Here is a 21,834-nt window from a genome sequence, read left to right on the forward strand (position 1 = left end):
GAAGGAGGCCTTATGTACACAATCTGTGTTAAGTGTATTACGTCATATACACAAAGTCTAAATGTTGATGACCTGCCTAAATGGAGTTCACTCACGTGCACCCCTAGATTTTCGTGCTAAAATTGACCCCTGGAAGTCCATATGGACCACTTTGAGAACCACCGATCTAGAGGAAGGTAAAGTGTAAAAAAAAAAAAAAAAAAAAAAAAAAGCCCTTTGTACCTTAGCATCTGCCCCTCAAATGCCACATGGGAGGTTCCACACTGCTAGATGTAGGACAAGGCTGTCATGTAGAAGGTCCATTCTACCTGGCAAAACCCACGGCTCTGATTAACATTTCTCAGCCAGGTAACCCACATCCTTTGTGCTAGTAAAGAGCCATCATGACTTGCTCACTTTTATCTTTGATGACTCTAGGTAGTATACATAGAGGTAGGAAGTGTAGGCTAGGGCTAAAATGGGGCCTTGTGTGGTGCAGAGTGTTAAAGCAGCAGAAATGGTCATAAGCTCTCGCTCAAGACCTGAAGGTTGCAGATTCAAGCGCTTGGTTCAGGTAGCTGGCTCAAGGTTGACTCAGCCTTTCCTTTAGGGATCGGTAAAATGAGTACCCAGCTTGCTGGGTCAGTTAAAGATGACTCAGGACAATGACAAAAGCGCCCTGCAAAAGTAGTCTGCCAAAAAAAGTTCACGATGTGATGGCAACCTAGTCCTGACTGTGTGCTTGCACCAGGGGACTTTCTTACCCAAAATGGGGTATCCTACCCAGATATACTTTCATTATATTTTCAAACAGAGAGTCGCTTTCCGGCTGGGGAAAGGTTCTCAGAACAAATAAACATCCCCCCAATCTGGAGTCATTATTGGGATCCTTCACATAAGTCTATTGGAAAGTTATCCCCTTGAGGACCAGACACTTTAGGGATTTTACTGCCCTTTTTTTTCCCCTTTAGCCATCAAAATGTGTCAAATGTCATTAAGGGGGCTAATTCTTAGCCCCCACAGGCATTCCAGCATTTCCCACATGGTCCTTGGGACAGGAAACTGACAAGTAACCTAGTGACTAACATGTAATATTGCTTCAGAAAAAAAAAAAAATCCAAGCCACTCTTGTAGAGGTCACCATCACCGCCTCCTCAGGCACAGAGTTCCATAGTCTCACTGCTCTTACAGTAGTGAACCCCCTTCTATGTCAGTAGGAACCTTCTTTCCTCTAGATGTAAAGGACGCCCCCTTGTCACAGTCCTGGGCATAAGTAGATGATGGGAGAGATCTCTGTACAGTCCCCTAATATATTTACACATTAGGTCACCTTTCAGCCCCCTTTCCTAAACGAAATTGCAATTTTGACAACCTTATGAGAAGAGGGCATGTCTGTAAGAGATCCCATCCCTCCTGATTGGTAGCAACGTCACAACCACGGCCCGATAGGACTTGTGTGTCCTGCACCCTCCTGAGGTGTCTTATGACCGGTTAACATTGTTCATGTAAGAATGAGGCACAAGAACTTAAGACAATACTTTATTAGTGGCCAGGAACAGCTTTCTGCACACGCAGTGTAAGTCAGCAAGCAAAGATTTTTGTATTAATTTAAAAAAAGTGAATTAGGAAAAAAGTTCTAGTTTTCTTCATTGTGAATCTGTGTTAGAACTGCACAGCAGTCAGCAGCTAGAGACTGGTTAAAAAAAAAAACAAGAGAAAAAACACGCAGATGTGTGGGGGGGGGGGGGGGGTTGTGTGTGTAAAAATCATCCGTCGGTAATCTCCACAGGGATCTGCCAGCAGAATAAATCCTTGTTGTCTGTGTCTCGCAGCTCCCACTGCACCACCAGCTTTATCTGCAGGTAAAGAAGACATATGAGAGCGCCCCCTGCCTCCTCCCCAGCCTTACTTGCCATGCCTTTTAACTTACTTTAGGGTACTCCTGCTGGATATTCATTTTGGTGAGATATGTGTAGATTTCACCACTCTTCAAGGGACAGGAAATCCCACTCTTGCATCCATCTGACTGTGGGAGTGGGAACGGCACCGGTATTCCAGCTATTCTGCCATGGACAACGGCGCTACAGTTTGGTGTGACCTCACCTGCACAAAACATACCAACACTCAGGAGCTGATCCTGCAGAGCAGGGAAAGAGGTAGGAGAAGGGCTTACCGCTTGAGAAGGTCACATTAATGGTGTATGAACTGCCTCTCACAAGAGGACACGGCTGCTTAGGACACGGGGAGACGTCCACACTTAACAGCTTTCCACGCTCGCATCCTGCAGAAACAAGACGCCAAGTAAGACCATTATAAATGCATCAGGAACAGCCTCACACTCCCACATACTTACCGCAGTCATGGTATACGATATGCTCTCCGAATAGGACGGGGACTAAGACGAGCAGCACAGCCAAATGATGCAGAGACATGATCCCAGCTGGTAAGAGAAAGCACAAAGTAAACACGAGCCTGATCGCCATATCGACTCCCATGTCTGCCCATCAATTTATATGCTTCAACAAACTATAGTGCTAAGAAGTCAAGTCAGTCTCTGAACTACCATGAAGACATAACACATCCAGTTGTAGCTCTCATATCATCCCTGTCCTCAGGCGTCTACCATATTATCTCACGATCCCATACACCAAATATCACTCCCACCATCCCTGACCCAAGAAGCTTACAGTCCACAGCTCCCATAAATCTTACCTACTCCTAACACCAACAACATATACACATACCACACTAGCTGACATACCCGGCTTCGTCCGAGTTAATTTGGTACTGGTGTTCACATAGTAAATCTTACGAAGTCGTGGTTACTTTAGAGATACCGAGGAAAAAAAAAAAAAAGTGGATTATACCCACCTGATAATCAGGTTTCCAGTAGTCTCCACGACAGCACCAACTGAGATTGCCTCCTCCTGGTAGGACAGGAACATACTGAGAGGTTAAAAGCTCCCCCCCCTTCCCCACTTTCCTCAGTGGATTCTAACGAATTGCCGGGGCAGGAGCTAAACTTAAATTTCTTCCCCTAACCGGGGTTTTTTTATTTTTAAATTTATTATTTTACTTTTATAGGGCGGGAAAGGTACGGGTGCTGTCGTGGAGACTACTAGAAACCTGATTATCAGGTGGGTATAATCCACTTTTTCCCCCAGTCGTCTCCACGACAGCACCAACTGAGACGTACCAACTAAAGTTTATTAGGGTGGGATCGCTGCCGAGAGGACTTTACGGCCAAAGGCCATGTCCTCGTCGTGCTGCACTTTTACCCTATAGTGTTTAGTGAACGTGTGGGTTTTTTTCCAGACTGCGGCCTTGCAAATTTGCTCGACCGAGGCTGAACTGTGTTCGGCCCATGAGGACGCTACTGCCCTTGTGGAATGGGCTTTAAGCGCTAACGGGATCTCCTTCCCGAGGGCCTTATAGGATTCTATGATGGCCAGACGGATCCACCTGGCTATGGACCTTTTTGCTGCTTTGCTACCCTTATTTGGGCCACTGAACTGGACGAACAAGTTGTCGTCTCGCCTCCAGTGGCTCGTTGTATCTATGTAGGTTAGGACTGCTCTCCTAACGTCCAGGCAACTTAGGGTTCTTTCCTCCTCGTTTTTTGGGTTACTGAAGAATGAGGGATTATATCCTGGGACCTATGAAAATCTGACACTACTTTTGGCATAAAGGCCGGGTCTGTTTTAAATATTAGTTTGGTGTCTGCGATTTTCATGAACGGGTGGCGGATGGACAAGGCCTGTAGTTCGCTAACCCGTCTTGCGGAGGTGATGGCTACTAGGAAGATGGTCTTGATTGTAAGCATTCTTATAGGTAGCGCCTCGATCGGTTCGAATGGTACCGCTGCCATGGCCCCTAGAACCCAATTAAGGTTCCAGTCTGGGAACAGGTTTATGGGCCTAGGGCGTAGTCTAGCTGCTGCTGTTAGGAACCTGTGGACCCATCTGTCGGCTGCGAATTTTGTGTCGCAGATGGCGCTAAGGGCTGAAACTTGGACTTTTAGGGTGCTCGGGGAGAGGCCCATCTCTAAGCCCTCCTGCAGGAATTCTAAGATTAGCGGAGTGTCGGGGGATAGAATCCCCGCGATCCCTTCCCTGTCTCCATGAGGAAAACCTTCTCCAGACCTTCTGGTAGATCAGGTGGGTCGTCTTTTTCCTACTGGACATTAGGGTTTCTACTACTTTCTCTGAGAATCCTTTCCTTCTTAGCGAGGATTCTTCAAGAGCCATGCCGTTAAATGGAGTTTGTCTAGGCTGGGGTGGTTCAGTAGCCCCTGCGATAGAAGATCTGTCCAGGTAGGGAAGGTGACTGGGTCCTGGACGCTCAGTGTTGTCAGAAGACCGAACCAGCTTCTTTTCGGCCAGAAGGGGGTCACCAGGATTAGCGTGCATCCCTGGGTTCTGAAGTGCTGTAAGACCCTGGGAATTAGTGGTATGGGAGGAAAGGCGTAAGCCAGTCCTTGACCCCAGTCCTGGCCTAGGGCGTCTACCGCTATCGGGCGATCTCCTGGCCGGAGGGAGAAAAAGTTGCCTACTTTTGTGTTCTCCCTGGTTGAAGAGGTCCAACTGTGGGGTCCCCCACCGGTTGGTTAGGATTCTGAATGCCTCTGGGGAGGGGGACCACTCTCCTGGGTCTATTTGCTTCCTGCTGAGGAAGTCTGCTTTTTCGTTTAGTGTACCCTTCAAGTGGGTTGCCGTGATCGAGAGGATCCGGCCCTCCGCCCAGTGAAAGATTTTCTGTGCGATGCTTTGCAGTGGGGGAGATCTTGTGCCCCCTTGGTGTCGTATGTGAGCGACCGCGGTGACATTGTCTGACAGTATTTTTATGTGTTGGTTCTGTAGCGAGTTGCCCAACTGCTGTAGAACCTGCCAAACTGCCTGTAGTTCTCTGAAATTTGAGGACTGTTCTTTTATCCTCTGAGGCCAGGGACCCTGAAAGAATTGGTTCCCCACATGCGCTCCCCATCCACAAGCGCTTGCGTCTGTTGTGATGTGGATGGCTGGGTTTTGTAGCCAGTGAACCCCTCTCCGCAGGTTCTCTGGGGATGTCCACCAACGCAGGGATGTTTTTGCCCTGTTTGGGATGTACATCCTTGCCCCTAACGAGGACTGCCTTTTGTCCCATGAGGATAGGACTACGGCCTGCAGGGCTCTGGTGTGGGCCTGGGCCCATGCTACTCCTGGGATGCATGATGTCAAGCTCCCTAGGAGAGACATTGCCTCCCGAGTTGTGCAGAATCGTCTTCGTAGGAACGTTTTGACTATTCTGCGGATTTTTTGTATTCTCTCCTCGGGTAGGTAGGAGCATTGCGATTCTGAGTCGAGAGTTATTCCCAGAAACGTCTTCTGCTTGTCGGGATCTAGGCTGGATTTTTCCCAGTTTATAATCCATCCCAACGATTGGAGAAGTTCTAGTACTGTCTCCAGGTGTTTTGTTAGGAGTTTTTTGGACTCTGCTATTAATAGAACATCGTCCAGGTAGGGTACTACTAGAATCGATTTCTCTCTCAAGTAGGCGGCTACCTCCGCCATAATCTTGGTAAAGATTCTGGGGGCTGAGGATATCCCGAAGGGCAGGCATCTGAATTGGTGGTGCTCTATTCTTCTGCCCATGTCCACTGCGAACCGCAGGTATTTCTGAGAATCTTTGTGGATCGGGATGTGAAAATAAGCGTCCTTTAGGTCGATGGACGCCATGTAGGCTCCTCTGGGGATCAACTTTATTGTGGAGGAGATGGTTTCCATTTTGAATCTCCTGTATCGGACGCAGGTGTTCAGGCCTTTCAGATTTATTATCGTCCGGTGTTTCCCTCCAGGTTTTTTTACTAGAAAGAGCCTGGAATAATAGCCCTGGGTTTCCTCGTTTCGCGGTACGGGAGATATTGCGTTTAACCGTTGCAAGTCACGCACGCTTTGCCTTAGTAAATGTAGCTGTTTTTTTGGGGCTCGCGTGGTAATAAATTTCCTTCTGGGGATGGACACTAGCTCTATCCGGTATCCGTGCTGTAGGATTTTTGGGATCCATGGGCCCCCGCAGATTGCGGCCCATTGATCCGCAAAGCTCCCCAGCCTTGCCCCTACGGGGATGGCGTCAGGGTCTCTGCTTCGGCTCCCCCTGGTGGGGGTTGAAGAGGATATTCCTTCCTCTGCCCCCCTTGGGGTAACTCCAGCGGCCTGTCTTGCCCTTGCGTCGGTAGGCCTCGGGCTGCTGCATTGGGGCCCGGGAAAAGGTCTTCGCTCTCTGTGGCTTTTCCTCAGGGAACCCTTTTTTCCTGTCGGCCGCCTTTTCTAGAATTTTGTCTAGGTCCGGTCCGAATAGAAATTGGCCGTAGAATGGGAGGGCACACAATTTGTTTTTCGAGGCCAGGTCGCCTGACCATGATCTCAGCCATAACACCCTTCTGGCTGAGTTAGAGCGGGCTGTGGCCTTTGCTGAGAGCTTGACAGTCTCGGCCGCGGCGTCCGCTAGGAAGTTAGTTGCCATGCGCAAGATGGGAAGGGAGTTAAGGATCTGATCTCTTGGTGTTTTGTTGGTCAGGTGTAGTTCCAACTGCTCTAACCATACCCCCAGGGTCCGCGCCACGCAAGTGGCTGCGATCCCTGGCCTAAGGATGTTTGCCGCTGCCTCCCATGATTTCTTTAGGAGTCCCTCTGCCTTGCGATCCATGGGGTCTTTTAGCTGTGCGGCATCCTCAAAGGGAAGAGTCGTCCTCTTGGCTACCTTGGCCACCGGGACGTCTACTTTAGGTATTTCGTCCCAGCTTGCGCAAGCTTCCTCTTCCAAGGGGTATCTCCTTTTTACGCCTCGAGCGGAGAAGGAACCTGCGTCTGGTCTACTCCACTCTCTCTGAATTATTTTAGAGATGTTTTTGTGGACCGGGAAGGCCAAGTCCACGGCTCTCTGGGCTGTTCCATTTTTAATGTAGCCCTGACTGATTTTATTAGTTCCGTCAACTCGTCTTGATGGAACAAATATTTCCTGTAGTCCTCCTCCTCTGAGGACTCCTCGGCCGCCTGTTCCTCTTGCTCTGATCCGATGGAATTCTCGGAATCAGAAGGCTCCTCGGGAACATACGCCTTTTTCTGGCGTTTTGCTGGCGGTGCCGGCAGTGACGTTAGAGCTGATCGAACCTCCTCCTTCACCAGCTTCCTAACGTCATCCAGGAATCCCCCCCGATTCCTCTCTGACTAGCCTAGCCACGCATGCCTTGCATAGAGGCCTCTGGTACGTGGCTGGCAGTCTCGTCCCGCATTCCACGCATTTTCGCAGTTTTGTTCTGGGGGGAGGGGGGGATGTCTTTTTTATCCCCCTGACAAACAAAGCATTTTTGCGGGTAAACATGCAATTTTTCCATATACAACATGCTGGATATTTGCATTGTATTTTTGCCGCACTGGCTACTTACGGCCGCTGAGGCTGAGGTTTCAGCTGTCTCTGGGGCAGGAGCACTCATCTTTATACCAGTGCTGCAGACACCCTGCGACCTGTAGTGTTGGTGTTCTGGCTTCTCTCAGGTTCCTATTTGAGTTTCGCGCTCCTGCGCTAAGCCCCGCCCCCTCCGCTCCTAATGCAGACGCGATGACGTCATCACGCTGGACGTGAGATGCGGCGCCCCGCCCCCTGCCGTCAAAGGGCTTCCTGGAGCGCTGCGCTGTAATTTCTGCCGGAGGACGAGGGGGACTGAGGCTCCCGCTTTGAACCCCCCATGGGCCGCCGCGGGAGGAACCTGGCCCGGGGGTTACCACCCTGATGTGGCGTCCCGGGAGTCGTCTGGCTGCGAAGGGATGACAGGGTGAGCCACTGCCTTCCGATCCGCCTGTATACTTTCGCTGGCTTCTCCACCAGCTCCTCTCAGCGATCCTGCCTCCTGGCAGGACAGGAAGACACTGAGGAAAGTGGGGAAGGGGGGGAGCTTTTAACCTCTCAGTATGTTCCTGTCCTACCAGGAGGAGGCAATCTCAGTTGGTGCTGTCATGGAGACGACTGGGGGAAAGATATGTTCACCATTTTGCATGGTTCTTTGTGTTACCCAGGAAACACCACGTGGAGGTAACCATGCAACATTTCCTTTATATAAAAGGACAAAAGGAAGTGAGAATTGGATTCTGTACGTAAAATTTGGATGCTAGTTCTTTTGCGCTAGAATTGAATAAGCGAGACGGGACTCTTTTACTTTTCCTATTTTGGACATAATCAATGCTTGTGCCAAATTTCATGTTTCTACGACATCGGGAAGTTGGAGAATTAGTGGCGAGTCAGTCAGTGCTTTCGTATAATTATGTGTGTACACACACACACACGCCAAGTATGTGTGTTTCGTTCACATGTCAGTAATTCAACATGGCCGACTCTGCTCTAGTAGTAGTCCGGACACCTCCATATGCATCAGTTAGATAACCATGCAACTTTTGGCAGAGATGACCTCCACCCAGTGTGTACAACCACCTTAAGCATACAGAGGACCAGTATGCATCTGGAGATCTGATGAAAACTAGAGAACTTGAATGGCTCTGTTAGAGCACAGAAGTGCTAAGGTATGTTTTACGGCTCCCATTATGTATATACGAGCAGCGCAGAAAAGCCACACATGCCACAGGTGGTAATGAGAATGTTCTCTTTTTATTGGATGCACCTCATTTTTATAGACATTATAAAACTGGATATGTGATACTTCTGTTAAGTGCAGTAATCATCTCTGCCACGTACAGAAATATATATTTGCGGTTTTAATTGCCATCATGTTCACAAAATATTGTTCATTATTGTCTTAGTAACTGGTCAAAGGTGCTTTCGTTACAGCTCATCGCGAGTACACTTTTACATGAGAAGGGTTCGGCCACTTCTACATTCCTCCAAGTTTGCAGGTTAGTTCCTGTTTAGCTTTCACATTCTCTAATATTAGCTACACCAAACCACAAACCGCAAGCTACTGACCAGGTTTATGGGCTTTAATGTACATTTCAGAGCAATGATATAATCTACTAGAATAAAAATGAATGATTTCTTACTGATTTATAAATGCATAGGAGATTGATAGTGCAATCAATATGCAAACAAATACTTGCTTTATATTTCTATCTATCCATTTATCATCCCCCAGCTTATGGCTATATGACAGGCAGTGATGGCTAGTTAAGGGGTGATTCACAGCAATTTTTCAGCACAAAAAAAGGGACCAAGTGCCGGGCACGAGGGGGTCTCCCTTCTAACTGATCACTACCTGTTAACTGCCGAAGTGACCTCTATCAGGACAATGCAAGCGTGAATGGCTGCCGCTAACACTTGTGTAATAGCAGCATAAGTTTGTGTGATTGGGTCAGGTGGGCTGGTCCTACTGCTCTGCTTATTGTCGGTTAGGTCTGACACGTAAACTGGAGACCACCCACAGCTCTTAGAACTGAACCCAAAGTAAAGGCTCTTCTTAGGAATGGGAGGGAGTAGAGTGGGGGAAAAAAAAAAAAATTGAGATCAGCAGGACTGCAGCTGCAAGTCTATGAGGGGACCTGCTGACCTAACAGTTCCTCTTTATGTGATACACATCTCTAGTTAGGGCTCATGTCCACAACTGTGTTTTTAACCACATTTCATACGTGCGTTGCACAGACGCGCAATATGTGGTGACTGGAGTTTCACTGATCCATGCACACCGGCGTGTAGACACTGCGCATTAATACACATGCTCTTTTTCTCTGCGTGAGCCCTGTACATTCATATGGACTGTGGATGATACTCTTTCCATATGCATCATATTGCGTATAGGCAGCGTTTTCATACACATACCCGCTGTTTAATTAAAAACCAAAAACACGCCTGATACGCAGACATGCGGTGCCATATGCGATATTTGCCGATAGCTCGTATGGCTGCAAAGTGTGTAAAAAGCTGCAGGAGACCTGCAGCATTTTATGCATACAACCGTGGGCATGAGCCCTTACTGAGAAGGTGGAGAACAGGAAGTGCAGGATAGGTGAAGACTTCCTGCTCACTGAAATTTATTGGGGTAGGAAGCAGTGGCAGTGTTGCTGTTCAGATCCAGCAGTGAGTTATGTACTGTTTATTTGCATCTCCACTGCTCAGTGCTTCTGTCATATTCACCCTTGCATTCGCAGTGTGGAAAACAGAAGCCAGGACAGCAGTACTAGGCAGCAATTGCTGTCAGCTCCCTCCAGCTCCTGTCTGGCTGGATGTACCCCCACCACGACCATTAATACTGCCCCGAACAAGTGTGCACACTTGACCTGGATTAACCCTCTGAAGGGTGTATGCCAAGTGCATTTACCTTCTAAGGGTTAATCCCCACGAGTCTAGTGAGCACACTTGTCAGGGGAGTGGAGAGAACATCTAGTAGGGGGGGGGGGGGGTTGGAGGGAGAAAGCTGTCATCACTCAAGTGAGTCATCACTGCTTAAAACTACAGTTCTGGTCTCTGTTTGCCACGCTCTGAGTGCAATGATGAATACGACAGAAGTACTGAGCAGTGGAGATGCAAATAAACAGTAGCTAACTCACGATCAAAAATTTTATTTTTTAAATTATGTATAAATAAATGAAAGATCCTTTGTCCAACTAGTGATGAAAATTTCAAATGTAGCTGTCTTCTATCCAGACCAGAACAGTCATCAGTAAGCTAAACCATTCATTCTTGAGTTTCATTTGCTTGTTCTAGTTGAAATTGTGCATTTTCATCATCGAGACCATAGTTGCCTGAGTAAAAAACAACATGAAACCCAGACAGGGTGAGAATTACACACGGGGAGTCACTTGGTTTTTAGCTCATGCAAGAGTCAAGTGACTGCTGGCTGGTGTAAACAGGCAGTCGTTAATCTAAGAACAGCTGCCTGTTTACTCTAAATGGAGGTGACCAGAAGAGATCTCCAGCGCGGTCAACCTACATTCAGCGAGCAATTCTTGTAAAAGCACAATCATCTTTATCTAGCATCAACATATTCCACAGCACTTACAAAACAAGGGAGAACAAATACAATAAACAAACAAACAAGCTACTGTTAAGGCCCATTTAGATAATGATTATCGCTCAAAATTCGCTCAAAGCCGTCTTGAGCAATAATTGTGTGTAACTGCACTGACATCGGGCAGTTTTCGTTCCCCTATCGCTCATAGTCTTTCAGCGTGCTGAAGGACAACGATCAGCCTCATCAGGGATTTACAGCGGGATACAGCTGATAGTATTGTTTCAGCTGTATCCAGCTCCCTAAACACAGGCTGGGTATGAAGAACACAGCGGCCCAGCTGTGTTCTCCATTCCCCACACGGACCTCTCGGCTGTATAACAGCCGGGTGCTCGGAGCGGGAACACCTCGCTTATCTTCTGCATCCTCCGCACCGAGCTGTATAACAGCTGGGCGCTCAGAGCGGAGAACAGCAGGATGCAGAAGACAATGCTTGTCTTCTGCATCCTCCGCTGGCAGCGCAAGGTGATCGCTCATCTTGAGCAATCATCTTGCACTGTAAATGACAACGATTAATCGCTCAAAAGTCACTTGAGTGACATCTTTTGAGCGATAATGATTGTGTCTAAAAGGGCCTTTACATGTATCACAGGAGTGATAATTGTTGGGACGTCTGTTGGGTATTTATGCGCCCGGCAATTGTCCTATAATTGCACAAAGGTGGATTTGCATTGCGAAGTCCAGAGCAGGATTCTGTCTCCGGATTCGGCAGCAAATACCATCCATAGCATGCTATGAGAAAATGCGATTTCCACTCACAGGGGAGAAATCGCAGCATGCTGCGATTTTGTGTGGGCTATGCGCAGCTGGCTTCCATTGAAGTCAATAGAAGCCGCTCATCCTGCAATCCTCTATACTGCGCATGTGCGCCACCAGCAGCAGAGAAGATGCCAGACAGGTAAGCTGGGGGTCACCAGCCGGGCATTGAGTCAAACTCTGCTGCAGGGTCTGACCCGGCCGTGGGCAGGTGGCTTTAAGGTAGAACGATTATTGTCCAAAGGAAAAAAAAAAAAAAAAAAAAAAAGTTGTTCAAATGAGCAAAAGTGACCGATAATTGTTATATGTAAACGAGCCCCAACGACATAAAGGAATCAATTGCCTTTTGTTCAGTTTCAGCCGGCATTAAAAGCCACCGATGGCTCCTTCACTTGTTAAATGTAGACACTTCTTATGATGAATCTGCCTGTCTAAACAGGCTGCACGAGCGAGTGGGGGAGGACATGACCGGGAGCTCACTTGTGTAAATGATTCACGTTCCGAGTCAGTCTAATATACAGTATGCCGGGGTCACTCTAGGGCAGCGAGCAGGAGCTCCTTGGTGGGATCACTTCCCCTTCGCACTCAGCGCCGGGTGCTGGTAGTCACAAGACCAGCGCAGGGGGTGACCAGCAGTAGTGTGCAAGTCATAAAGCAGCCAGCAGGGCGGCCAACCAGAGTTGTGCTGGACAACTTGTCCAAAACCCAGACAGCCAACAGCTTCTATAGACACACAGGAAGTCCATAATAAGTGCTGGAGATTATATGAGGTGTTCCAGGTCACATACGGGGCACCGGCATCTACTGGGATGATAATTACAGGCATAGTAACCGGCACAACTGGATGCCCTGCCTGACTCCATCCTGGGAACTGCAACTTTTAAAGGGATCCGAGAGCCTCCATGGATCTAGGGGTACTGCACTGTGTTCATTCTGATCGGTCTGTCTCCTGGAGCGCTGGGGGTTATGGTCTGCCCATGGTTCACCAGCAGGGTACAACTAACTGCCGGAGTAGTCACGGGTACAGCTCGTCCCACGGACACCGGGAAAATAAGAGCTCCTTACTGCTTCCGACTTCCAGGGATCTCCGGCTGGTTGGCGGCCAGCTGTCCCGTGGACCGCCAGTGTACAGCCCTCTGTACCCACACTCCCTACCTCCCCGGGACAGTGTATCCCATCACACTATACCCCCCCCAGTCCCCATAACGTTGCACCGCCGGTCCTGCTCCTTACACCGGCAGCCACTCGGCGCTGTACGCGGGGCTCACCTTCCCGTTACTTGCTCCGCGTCCTCTTCCTCCCTTCCGTAGTATCTTATGACTTCCCTCTCTTCCGCCCTTCCGCATTACTTCTCTTATGTCACGTGATGCAATCTGATTGACCAGTCAGAAAGGAGGCGGTACAAGGGGCGTGGCCAATACGAACATGTCGGCCGTGCGATTGCTGTGTTCGTTGGTCAGGCCGGGGCAGAGGTGAGAGGGCGGCACGGTGTGTGTAGTAAGATATGTGTGTATGCCGGGCTCCATCGTTGTAGGGTGAACTGCCAATGTCAGCTTCTAGTTGACCTTTTCTCTTGCTTCCCCGTGACCTCAGGCTGTCTGCTGGGAGTGTTTGGGGCTCGTTCACACCGGCGCTGTCATGTACGGTTCATGGATGTGACAAACCTACTTGTAAAAACATTTAGAATCGTATGCGTGGTGTATGTTTATGGCTGTTTTGTATATGGAAAATGTTTACGTTTTTCACTGTCAACTTTTTTTCTTAATAAAGTTTTGTAGTTCAACACTTTTTTTTTTACTTGATCACAAAAAATAAGTGTACGGAAACCTACAGCCTGCATTGACTGCAATGTTAAAAAAATGCATTTCCATCCCAATTTTTTTCCTGTGGGATAGATAAGCGCAGTGCGTTACGTGGTTCAATCCTGCAAAAGATGCGCAGAAACGTATATATTGTGTGACTATGTTTAAGGATGCTTTTACACGGGCTGATCTTCCGGCAGCAGATGCCCAACAGGCTGTCCCAGCGATCGTTCCCATGCTCTTACTCAGGTACGATCACCTATTAGTGAATGGTGGTGGAGCGGTCCAGGGTTGTTCTGGCTCTCCCGCCTCCATTCACAGATGATTATCTGCCTGTTTACACGGACCGATCCATCAATCACTTTTATGTATGCAGAAACTGAACAAGTAGCCGGGGATTCTCACGTCGTTCATTTCCACTGAACGATATCATTCAGATTCACTTTGAATATGAAAATCTGAACGATTTATGGGCCTGTATAAAAGAGATCTAACCCGCTATAGTCTGCGGCTGTCGCCCCCCCTAACAGTCTGCGGCTGTCGCCCCCGCTATAGTCTGCGGCTGTCGCCCCCGCTATAGTCTGCGGCTGTCGCCCCCGCTATAGTCTGCGGCTGTCGCCCGCTGTAGTCTGCGGCTGTCGCCCCCGCTATAGTCTGCGGCTGTCGCCCGCTGTAGTCTGTGGCTGTCGCCCCCGCTAAAGTCTGCGGCTGTCGCCCCCACTATAGTCTGTGGCTGTCGCCCGCTGTAGCCTGTGGCTCTATTAAATGTTATGTTTTTATGCATTTTTGCAATTTGAAACCTGTGTTGCCTGGATGACCATATGACAGTGCGGACGGCCCATAATCCTTACAGTTTATGGTTTGATACAATGTATCCGCCTGTATAATATCTGGTCACTTTGTTTCCCTGCTCCCCCTGGGATCTGTTAGGCCTGTTCAGCTCTTGTTATTGGCTCCATTGAGGGTCCCGTTGTCGTTTCCATTTAAAAAACCCAAACCGCACCCCTGAATGGACCTATGGCAGCCCTTAATGACAACTGCTGAAGTGGAGACCGGTAGGACTCTGTCTCAGCAGGTGGTCATTCATTTCCAGCATTTTGTGGTGGACTGCGCTATTCCTTCTGGCACAAAATGCTGGAAATGGATGGAAACTCCTGGTCTCGGTTTCAGCAGTTTTCATTAAAGGGAACCTGTCACCCACTATGAGTACCATAAACTAAGTCATGGTGCTTGTGGGACAGGCCCAGAGGAGCCCGCAGGTGGACTCTTTATAGTCACTTGGCTTCCTGTTCCTGCGTTGTCCCCCATGGAAGTCGGATGCAGACAGTGCAGCGGACTCATCTCTGCAGTGCCATGGAGGACAGTGTGTGTGCAGGCACAGCTGGCAGGCATGAGTCAGGTGTGCTGTGCCAACTTACTGGGGTGACAGTGGGGAGCTCACTAAGTATAAAAATTATACCCCTGGACTCTTCAGAACCTGCCTTACGAGCCCCTGAACGTAGTTTATGGCGTTCATAGGTGATGACAGATTCCCTTTAATTGACAAATAGGTTCCATTCAGGGGTGCTACTTTTTGGATGTTAAATGGGACCCCTGGACGGAGGTCAAAAATAGATCTGAACGGGCCCTAAATGTCCATTTACATGGGACGACTGTTGGGCATTCGAAGCCCGACACTCGTCCCTGTGTTTCCTCGCTCCTGCACGGGAGCTAGCAGAGCTGGCACGCACACGGAGCGGTCAGCAGGGGGCGGGGCAGTGCAGGAGATTTTTCTCCTCTCGCTCCCTCCCCGACACAGCAGTCGTTCAGTACTGAATGGCCACTGTTTAAACTGAACCATGAGCAATCAGCTGATCGTCCATGTTTATGCTGCAGAGGAGAGAAATCTCCTGCACTGCCCTGCCTACCTGCTGGCCGCTCCGTGTGCGAGTCAGCTGTGCTAACTCCCGTGCAGGAGCTTGGGAGCAGGGAAACATAGGGATGAGTGTCGGTCATCGTTTGTCCAACAGTCATCCCGTGTAAATGGACCTTTAATCAGGCTTGTGAGGACTAAAGCTGGCCATACGCCTAAAGGCTCATTTACAGGCAAAGATAATATTTCAAATGACTAAAAGTTTTAGCAATCTTTTTGCATGAAGTGTTAGTGGCCACTAATTACCATTAACACTTATATCCTCTTCATTTGCATGTAAAAGAGCCTCCAGGCACTGTTTGCGGAGCCCATGGTGTGATTAATCACACCCCTACTGTGCAAGCAGCTGCATTGTTCTTGTTGTGGCTCCAGGCAGGTTACAATGTTATCTGCCAGATCCCACAGAGATCACAGCATGTGGTTTGTTGAGAGACACAAAAGGTGCATGATGCCCACGTTTACATGTAACAATTATCGCTCTTTTTTTAGTCATTTGACCAAATTTTGAGCGATAATCGTTACGTGTAAATGGGCCTTTAAATAACTGTCTGCTGAACCCTTGTTTGGCTCCCAGCTATTCCTTCCCCACTGTACACATGTGCTTTTTTTGTGTCCTTGTATATGTCCTTAATAGGAAGAGGGAAATTAAGGCCCCAAACACAATTGATAAAACTGTTCCTTACCCGCTAATTTCATTTCGGCAGGACCAGACAAGACTCGGCATATTTATAGGGCCTCCTGAATTTACTCCATTTATAGGTCCTCCATCATCTGTTGGAGGAAGAGCTGTTGGCTGAACAAGCTGGTTGTGATGACAGCTCTTATAAGTGTATAGCCAGCGTAACCCTCCCCCACGGGTGTATAGGTTTGGGATTAGGTCCATTGCTTCTTCCTGCTGCTGTACACATCAGTTTCTCGGGGTGGATGTAACCTAATCTGTTGTCTTTAGCAGGACTCTCCTTTCCTCGTGGATTGCAGGTGACCGGCCTCTGCGATGTGCGTCTAATACGGTGGCGGATGGAGAAATTTACTTGGCGGAGAGCTGTGTGAGAGTAAGAGCTGGCCCATCCCCTGTTCTTTCTCACCCCAGCCACAACTCATGGAGGTTGGCGCATCTATTCTGTGAAACAGTGCCCTATTAAACACAAGTGTGAATGAGCAGCCTCCATCACACACTAGCACCAGCCCCCAGGCTTGTCCGTATGCCTCGCCATGTACGCCATGTTGTGACGCAGCCATTATGTCTGTATTACAGAGACTGCAAGAAGTGACCAGCGGCCCCGAGTTCCTGAGGCTCCAGGTGGATAGTGGCGGCTGTTCAGGATTTCAGTATAAATTCACCCTGGATACAAATATGACAGAGGAGGACAGGTGAGGGAAACATTGCAGCGCCGTAGGAATCACTCACGGAACACAGGGTTGCATCTGAGGAACACTTGCCGGAATTCTGGCACAGAAAAATAAATAAATAAAAAATAAAAATCGCACATTTTTGTGCAAATTCCACTTACACAAAAATTTTGCAACTTTTTTTCTTTATGTGCCAGCCTTGCGATTTTCCTAGGACTTGTTGGAAGGGGTGTGGCCACCCTGGACTGGCAGATTTCTGTATACTTTACACCAGAAACGTGTGATTTATGTCAGAAACGTACACCAGGTCAAACCTACTATACATTTCCATGTAGGCACATAGAGGTGCATCAGGGGAGATTATACTAAGACCAGCATTGGAAATACCGGTCTTGGTAAATTTCCCCTCATTGTTTTCTCTGCTAACATGGTCAGATGACGCACAAAGCAGAAGTGAAAATAAGAAAACACATAGTGGTTTCATGTTGGAGTTGACCGATAAGGCAAAAGCATTAGAGGAAAGGTAAGTATCAGAAGCTCTGCTGCTGGAACATGAAGATCATCGATTACCTCTCTATACCGCAGTATATTTAATATTGGTATTGCGCTAGAGTTCTGGCATACAAAAAGATTAAAAATCTTGTTATTTGCATAGCGCCAACGTATTCCGCAGCACTTACCCAGAAAATAAGCCCTAGCTGCAGAAAAAAATATACAAATCACCTTAGAAGCGCTGTCCTGGGCTCCGCTGTAGCTTCTCCCCGGTCCCCAGCACTGTTTTTCAACTCCTCTGGCCGGGAATTGAAAAATCCCTGCCTCCTGAGAGCGCTGGCTGTGATTGGCTGACGCCAATCGGAGCCAGCGCTTGATGACTGGCTGTAATTGGCTAAGGAGAATAATGCCGGGGCCCGGGGAGGAGATGCGACCGGGCCGACAGCGCTTCTAAGATGATGTATACTTTTTTTTTCATTTTCCCCTGCAGTTAGGGCTTAGGCTATGTCTTTGACAGTAGGATTTCTTACTGTCAAAGTTGCATCACACTGCATGAAAACCGCGTTTCGTGTGATGCGATGCAACAGAGAGGAAGGCTATATAGGGAAACACGGGCTACAAAAGCTCACGAGTCGCAGGCATATTGCGGCACCCGCAGGGTTTTTGTGTCGGGATTTCGCATGCTACAAAACATCGCATGTGTGAAGTAACCCATAGGAAAGCATGGGCTTCACTTACATGTGATTTGTCACCCGTGTGAATAAGGCCTTACAGCTCCAGCTAGCTGCGGCTCAATTAACCATGGATAGTCAATAAGTGTCTAAATCATTAGTGATTGCAGCTAGCTGGAGCTTTTGGCCTCGTCTCAGATAAGTGGCGAATGTTTTGTGGGGTCACTACCCTAAGGGTATGTTCAAACTGCTTTTTTCGCCACAGATTCTGCATCAAATCTGTGACCAAAAACATAGTATGAAATACCCTTTACTGTCTCACAAAATCTGTACACTAAGGTGCCCCAAAAGGAATCCGTACTTTAGTATATACGGCACTGATGTTTTCCGCTCGCGGATTTAAAGCAGCAGTGACGTCACCTCTTGAAGTGGACTCTGTGCCAGAAAATCTGCACATGAATTTCTGCCATTCTGGGTTAAAACCACGTTCAGATCCGCGTTTACAACAAGTGTAAATCTGTGCTTGAAACCTGCAGCAAGCACACAGATTTTCATTGAAATCAGCGTCTTAAAAAATCCAACTCGGATTCATGCTGTGTGAACACGACCTAAAGGTGCCCTGTAGTAACCGGCACCAAGAAATTGCAGATGTTTGGCCCCTCAGAGACGCTCACATCTCACATTCTCTTGTGCATTTTTCCTTCTTCCAACTCATCGACTTCAAGAACTGACTGTACACTTGGTGGCTGGTATATCCCAGACTCTGACAGGTGTAATTGTCAATGTTATCCACTTCACCTGTCAGTGGTTTTAGCGGGGTTGGCCCAAGAACAACATAGGGGTATATTCAAACATTGCAGGAAAAACACATGCGATTTTGCTGCGGTATTAACTGTAGCCGCCTCAAAGACAGCAGGAAAACTGTGTGATTTTTCTGACTGCTAAACTCCCTCCCCCCTCTCTCCCCTCCTCCAGCTGTTTGCAATGGGAGGGAGCGGGACTGGGGCGGAACTGGCTGTGGACAAGGGAAAGGATGGGAGCTTAGCTCCGCCTCTCCCATTGCAAACAGCCAGAGGGGAGAAGAGAGGAGGTGAGCCAGGGAGGAGAAGGGAAGGGGGAGACAGCTTATCAGAGATAAGCTGTCTCCCCCTGCCTCACGGCATATACGCCGAGCCTGTGCAGCAGATCGTAGCGTATATCGGCCAGCTGATATACATATGCTCATGTGAATAAGCCCTTAGAATAACTCCACATGGGCATGTGCATGGAGCACATAGGTGGAATTAGGACTTCATGGTTTCTTTCTCGTTTTGTAGGGCGTTTGGAGTAGATGGGGCACATGTCGTGGTGGATCTCGACAGTCTTCAGCTCGTTAAAGGAAGCACTATTGAATTCTGTGAGGAGTTAATAAGAAGTTCTTTTCAGCTGACACAAAACCCACAAGCTGAGCATGGCTGCTCCTGCGGATCCTCCTTCTCCATCAAGTTGTGATGACAAGGACTTTGGACCGCCATCAGGAATGAACCTTTGCCTGTCCGTCCACTTGCTTTCTCTGTAAATAAACCTGTATGATATATGCAGTCCTGCTGTCTGTGTACCAGATCCAGTCACACAGAAGATAAGGGGGGCACTGAATCTATGATTTATTACGACCATCTACCATTTCAGTCTGTGATAAAGGTTACCCCTCCAATAATGAGTAATCTGGACATGCACATTAGAGAAAATAATAACTCAAGAGTATGTGGGTGTCCTGACTCTCCTCCCAACAAGATGTTGAGCAAAAGTGGGATTGGGAATTTAGGATATAAGTATGTCCAATCCAAAGACAGATAAACCACTGCTGGATAGGGGAACAGAGCAGTCTGGAGGGACATTGATCTGGAGAAGACAAAGAGCTCTTGAGAAAGGACAGGGGAGTTTGAAGAAGACAAAGAGGTTTGGAGGAGAACGGAGGTGGTGCGGAAGGATGGCAGAGGGGTCTGGAGCTGCCTGCAGAAGGGGGAAATGGAGCCTGGAGGGGTGACAGAAGAAGGGAGGAGTGTCTAGCAGCAGATCCCCCACTACCCCTTTATATAAACAAATACTAGAGGGGACAAGCAGCAGGATTATGATAGTAGTTTAGTATATTTTGGAGGCCACAGATCATGCCCATTGGCCACCAATAGAGGTACCATATTTTTAAGATTAAAAACGCATTTTTTAGTAAGAAAAAAATCTTGCTTAAAAAGTGTGTCTATTGATCCAACGTCAGGAGGGTGCGGTGGCTCCAGACCCCTCTGACCACTTCCATAATGATCAGGCACATCGCTTTTGCACTATAACTGATCATTAGGACAACCAACTCCACCAGGAAACAGTTTATCTTCACCCTATAACTCCAGTCTGGCCACCACGACTGTGACCTTTGACCCTAATATTCCTCTCACCCCACCCCCTACCTGTACTGCGTACAGGACGCACAGTAACACAGATGCCAGGAAGGAGGGGTCTGAGTCGCTGATTGGCGATGAGACCACAGCTACGGCATGAGGTAAATTACTTCCTGAGGGGGCACTGCAGATCTCCAAGTCCCCTTGAAATAAAATCCTTCACTTCTTTAGCCCACCGGGAAGTTTTAATTAATCTTAAATAGTTTTATCCTATTTTCTGTTGTCTGAACCTGGATATGTCTTATAGTCTGACAAATACGGTAACTAGTGGAGCTAGGCATGACGATGCCACCACCTTTTGGCCACACTCAGCATTACTGAGATATAGAATGTTTGTGAACCCTTCAGAATTTTCCAGATTTCTGTTTATATTTGACCTTAAACTACATCAGATTTTCACACAAGTCCTAAAGGTTGATAAAGAGAACCGAATCAAAGGAGTTAAAAATATTAAACTTGGTCATTTATTTATTGAGGAAAATTATACAATATCACACCTGTAAGTGCCAAAAGTTTGTGACCCTTTGCTTTGTATACCTGGTGTAAACCGTCCCCCCTCCGTTGTGCAGCAGTTTCTCCATCTAACCATTTTCGGTCCGTCCTGCAGATCGGCTTGGAGGAATTGTATCCCATTCCTCCATACAAAACGGCTTCCCCTCTTATGTTAGGAGTTTCCTCCCATGAATTGCTGGCTGCTTGTCCTTCCACGACATTTCTATAGAATTAAGAACAGGACTTTATTTCATCATTCCACATTCTTCTGTGGCACCTATGTGCTTTGGGTGGTTGTTTTGCTGCATGACCCACATTTTCTTGAGATTCGGCTCATGGACGGCTGTCCCGACATTTTCCTTTAGAATTTGCTTATATAATTCAGAATTTTTTTTGTCCCATCAATGATGGCAAACCATTCTGGCCCAGATGTGTCAAAGCAGTCCCAAACCCTGGAACTAGCGCCACTGTGTTTCACAGATGGTAATAATGAATTGTATTTTTCATTTAATTTGTGAGATGTGATTGATTTAATTAACTGTGATCGCTTTAAGTAAATGTTTATTTCATTGTATGACAGTGTCCTTGTCCTAAATGTCTGACATTGCGTAGATTTCCATTATTCCTTTTGATTTTACCCCAAATGTCAAAGTCCCTATAAAAAGCAATAATTTGGCATAGTATGCAATAGCTTGACCTAAGACCCTGATCTAGTGCCTATCAGTGTGTATGCCGTTATTGTGGGTGTGATCAGGGAAATGTAGACGAAGAAGGTGAGTGTGTTCTTCAAGGACCTGTAAATGTGGACGTAACCACTGGCATCCTGTGAAGGCCAAAGTCAGCTATTCTTTTACCCACTCCACAAACATCCCACAGCTCCCCATGTGCTTCTCAGTTCACTCCCCACTATGCCTCCTATGCACCCCAGAAACATCGCACAGCCCCCCCCCCAAGCCCATTT

General features: G+C 47.8%; 2 protein-coding genes across 3 annotated transcripts; one reads left to right on the forward strand and one right to left on the reverse strand.

Annotated features, from left to right (window-relative positions):
- Positions 1 to 1,505: 1,505 nt before the first annotated feature.
- NPC2 (NPC intracellular cholesterol transporter 2) lies at positions 1,506 to 13,096 on the reverse strand. Its single transcript, XM_066607683.1, has 5 exons — positions 12,991 to 13,096; positions 2,333 to 2,419; positions 2,153 to 2,260; positions 1,910 to 2,082; positions 1,506 to 1,835 (listed from the first exon to the last, which is right to left on the reverse strand). Exons 2-5 carry the CDS (start codon positions 2,409 to 2,411, stop codon positions 1,746 to 1,748), a joined length of 450 nt encoding a protein of 149 aa, XP_066463780.1. The 5' UTR covers positions 2,412 to 2,419; positions 12,991 to 13,096; the 3' UTR covers positions 1,506 to 1,745.
- On the forward strand, positions 13,075 to 19,529 carry ISCA2 (iron-sulfur cluster assembly 2). 2 transcript variants are annotated; one of them, XM_066607685.1, is made up of 4 exons: positions 13,075 to 13,194; positions 16,389 to 16,488; positions 16,692 to 16,807; positions 19,266 to 19,529. In XM_066607685.1, the coding sequence occupies exons 1-4, from the start codon at positions 13,148 to 13,150 to the stop codon at positions 19,438 to 19,440; spliced, it is 438 nt and encodes a 145-aa protein (XP_066463782.1). In that variant the 5' UTR covers positions 13,075 to 13,147; the 3' UTR covers positions 19,441 to 19,529. The 2 variants fall into 2 exon arrangements, with proteins under 2 accessions (XP_066463782.1, XP_066463781.1); XM_066607684.1 differs by having other exon boundaries at positions 13,093 to 13,194; positions 16,386 to 16,488.
- The last annotated feature ends 2,305 nt before the right edge of the window (positions 19,530 to 21,834 follow it).

This window comes from Eleutherodactylus coqui, chromosome 6 (genome assembly GCF_035609145.1).
Source record: "Eleutherodactylus coqui strain aEleCoq1 chromosome 6, aEleCoq1.hap1, whole genome shotgun sequence".
Taxonomy (NCBI): domain Eukaryota; kingdom Metazoa; phylum Chordata; class Amphibia; order Anura; family Eleutherodactylidae; genus Eleutherodactylus; species Eleutherodactylus coqui.

What these genes read in the sequence shown, in the direction of transcription:
- ISCA2 (XM_066607684.1), top strand. Translation starts at nt 13,148, where the DNA reads ATGTCGGCCGTGCGATTGCTGTGTTCGTTGGTCAGGCCGGGGCAGAG. An exon ending in TGGCGGAGAGCTGTGTGAGA is followed by an intron (nt 16,489 to 16,691) that starts GTAAGAGCTGGC and finishes TCTGTATTACAG; the next exon opens with AGACTGCAAGAAGTGACCAG. An exon ending in AATATGACAGAGGAGGACAG is followed by an intron (nt 16,808 to 19,265) that starts GTGAGGGAAACA and finishes CTCGTTTTGTAG; the next exon opens with GGCGTTTGGAGTAGATGGGG.
- NPC2 (XM_066607683.1), bottom strand. Translation starts at nt 2,411, where the DNA reads ATGTCTCTGCATCATTTGGCTGTGCTGCTCGTCTTAGTCCCCGTCCTA. An exon ending in TATCGTATACCATGACTGCG is followed by an intron (nt 2,261 to 2,332) that starts GTAAGTATGTGG and finishes TTGTTTCTGCAG; the next exon opens with GATGCGAGCGTGGAAAGCTG. An exon ending in TAATGTGACCTTCTCAAGCG is followed by an intron (nt 2,083 to 2,152) that starts GTAAGCCCTTCT and finishes TGTTTTGTGCAG; the next exon opens with GTGAGGTCACACCAAACTGT.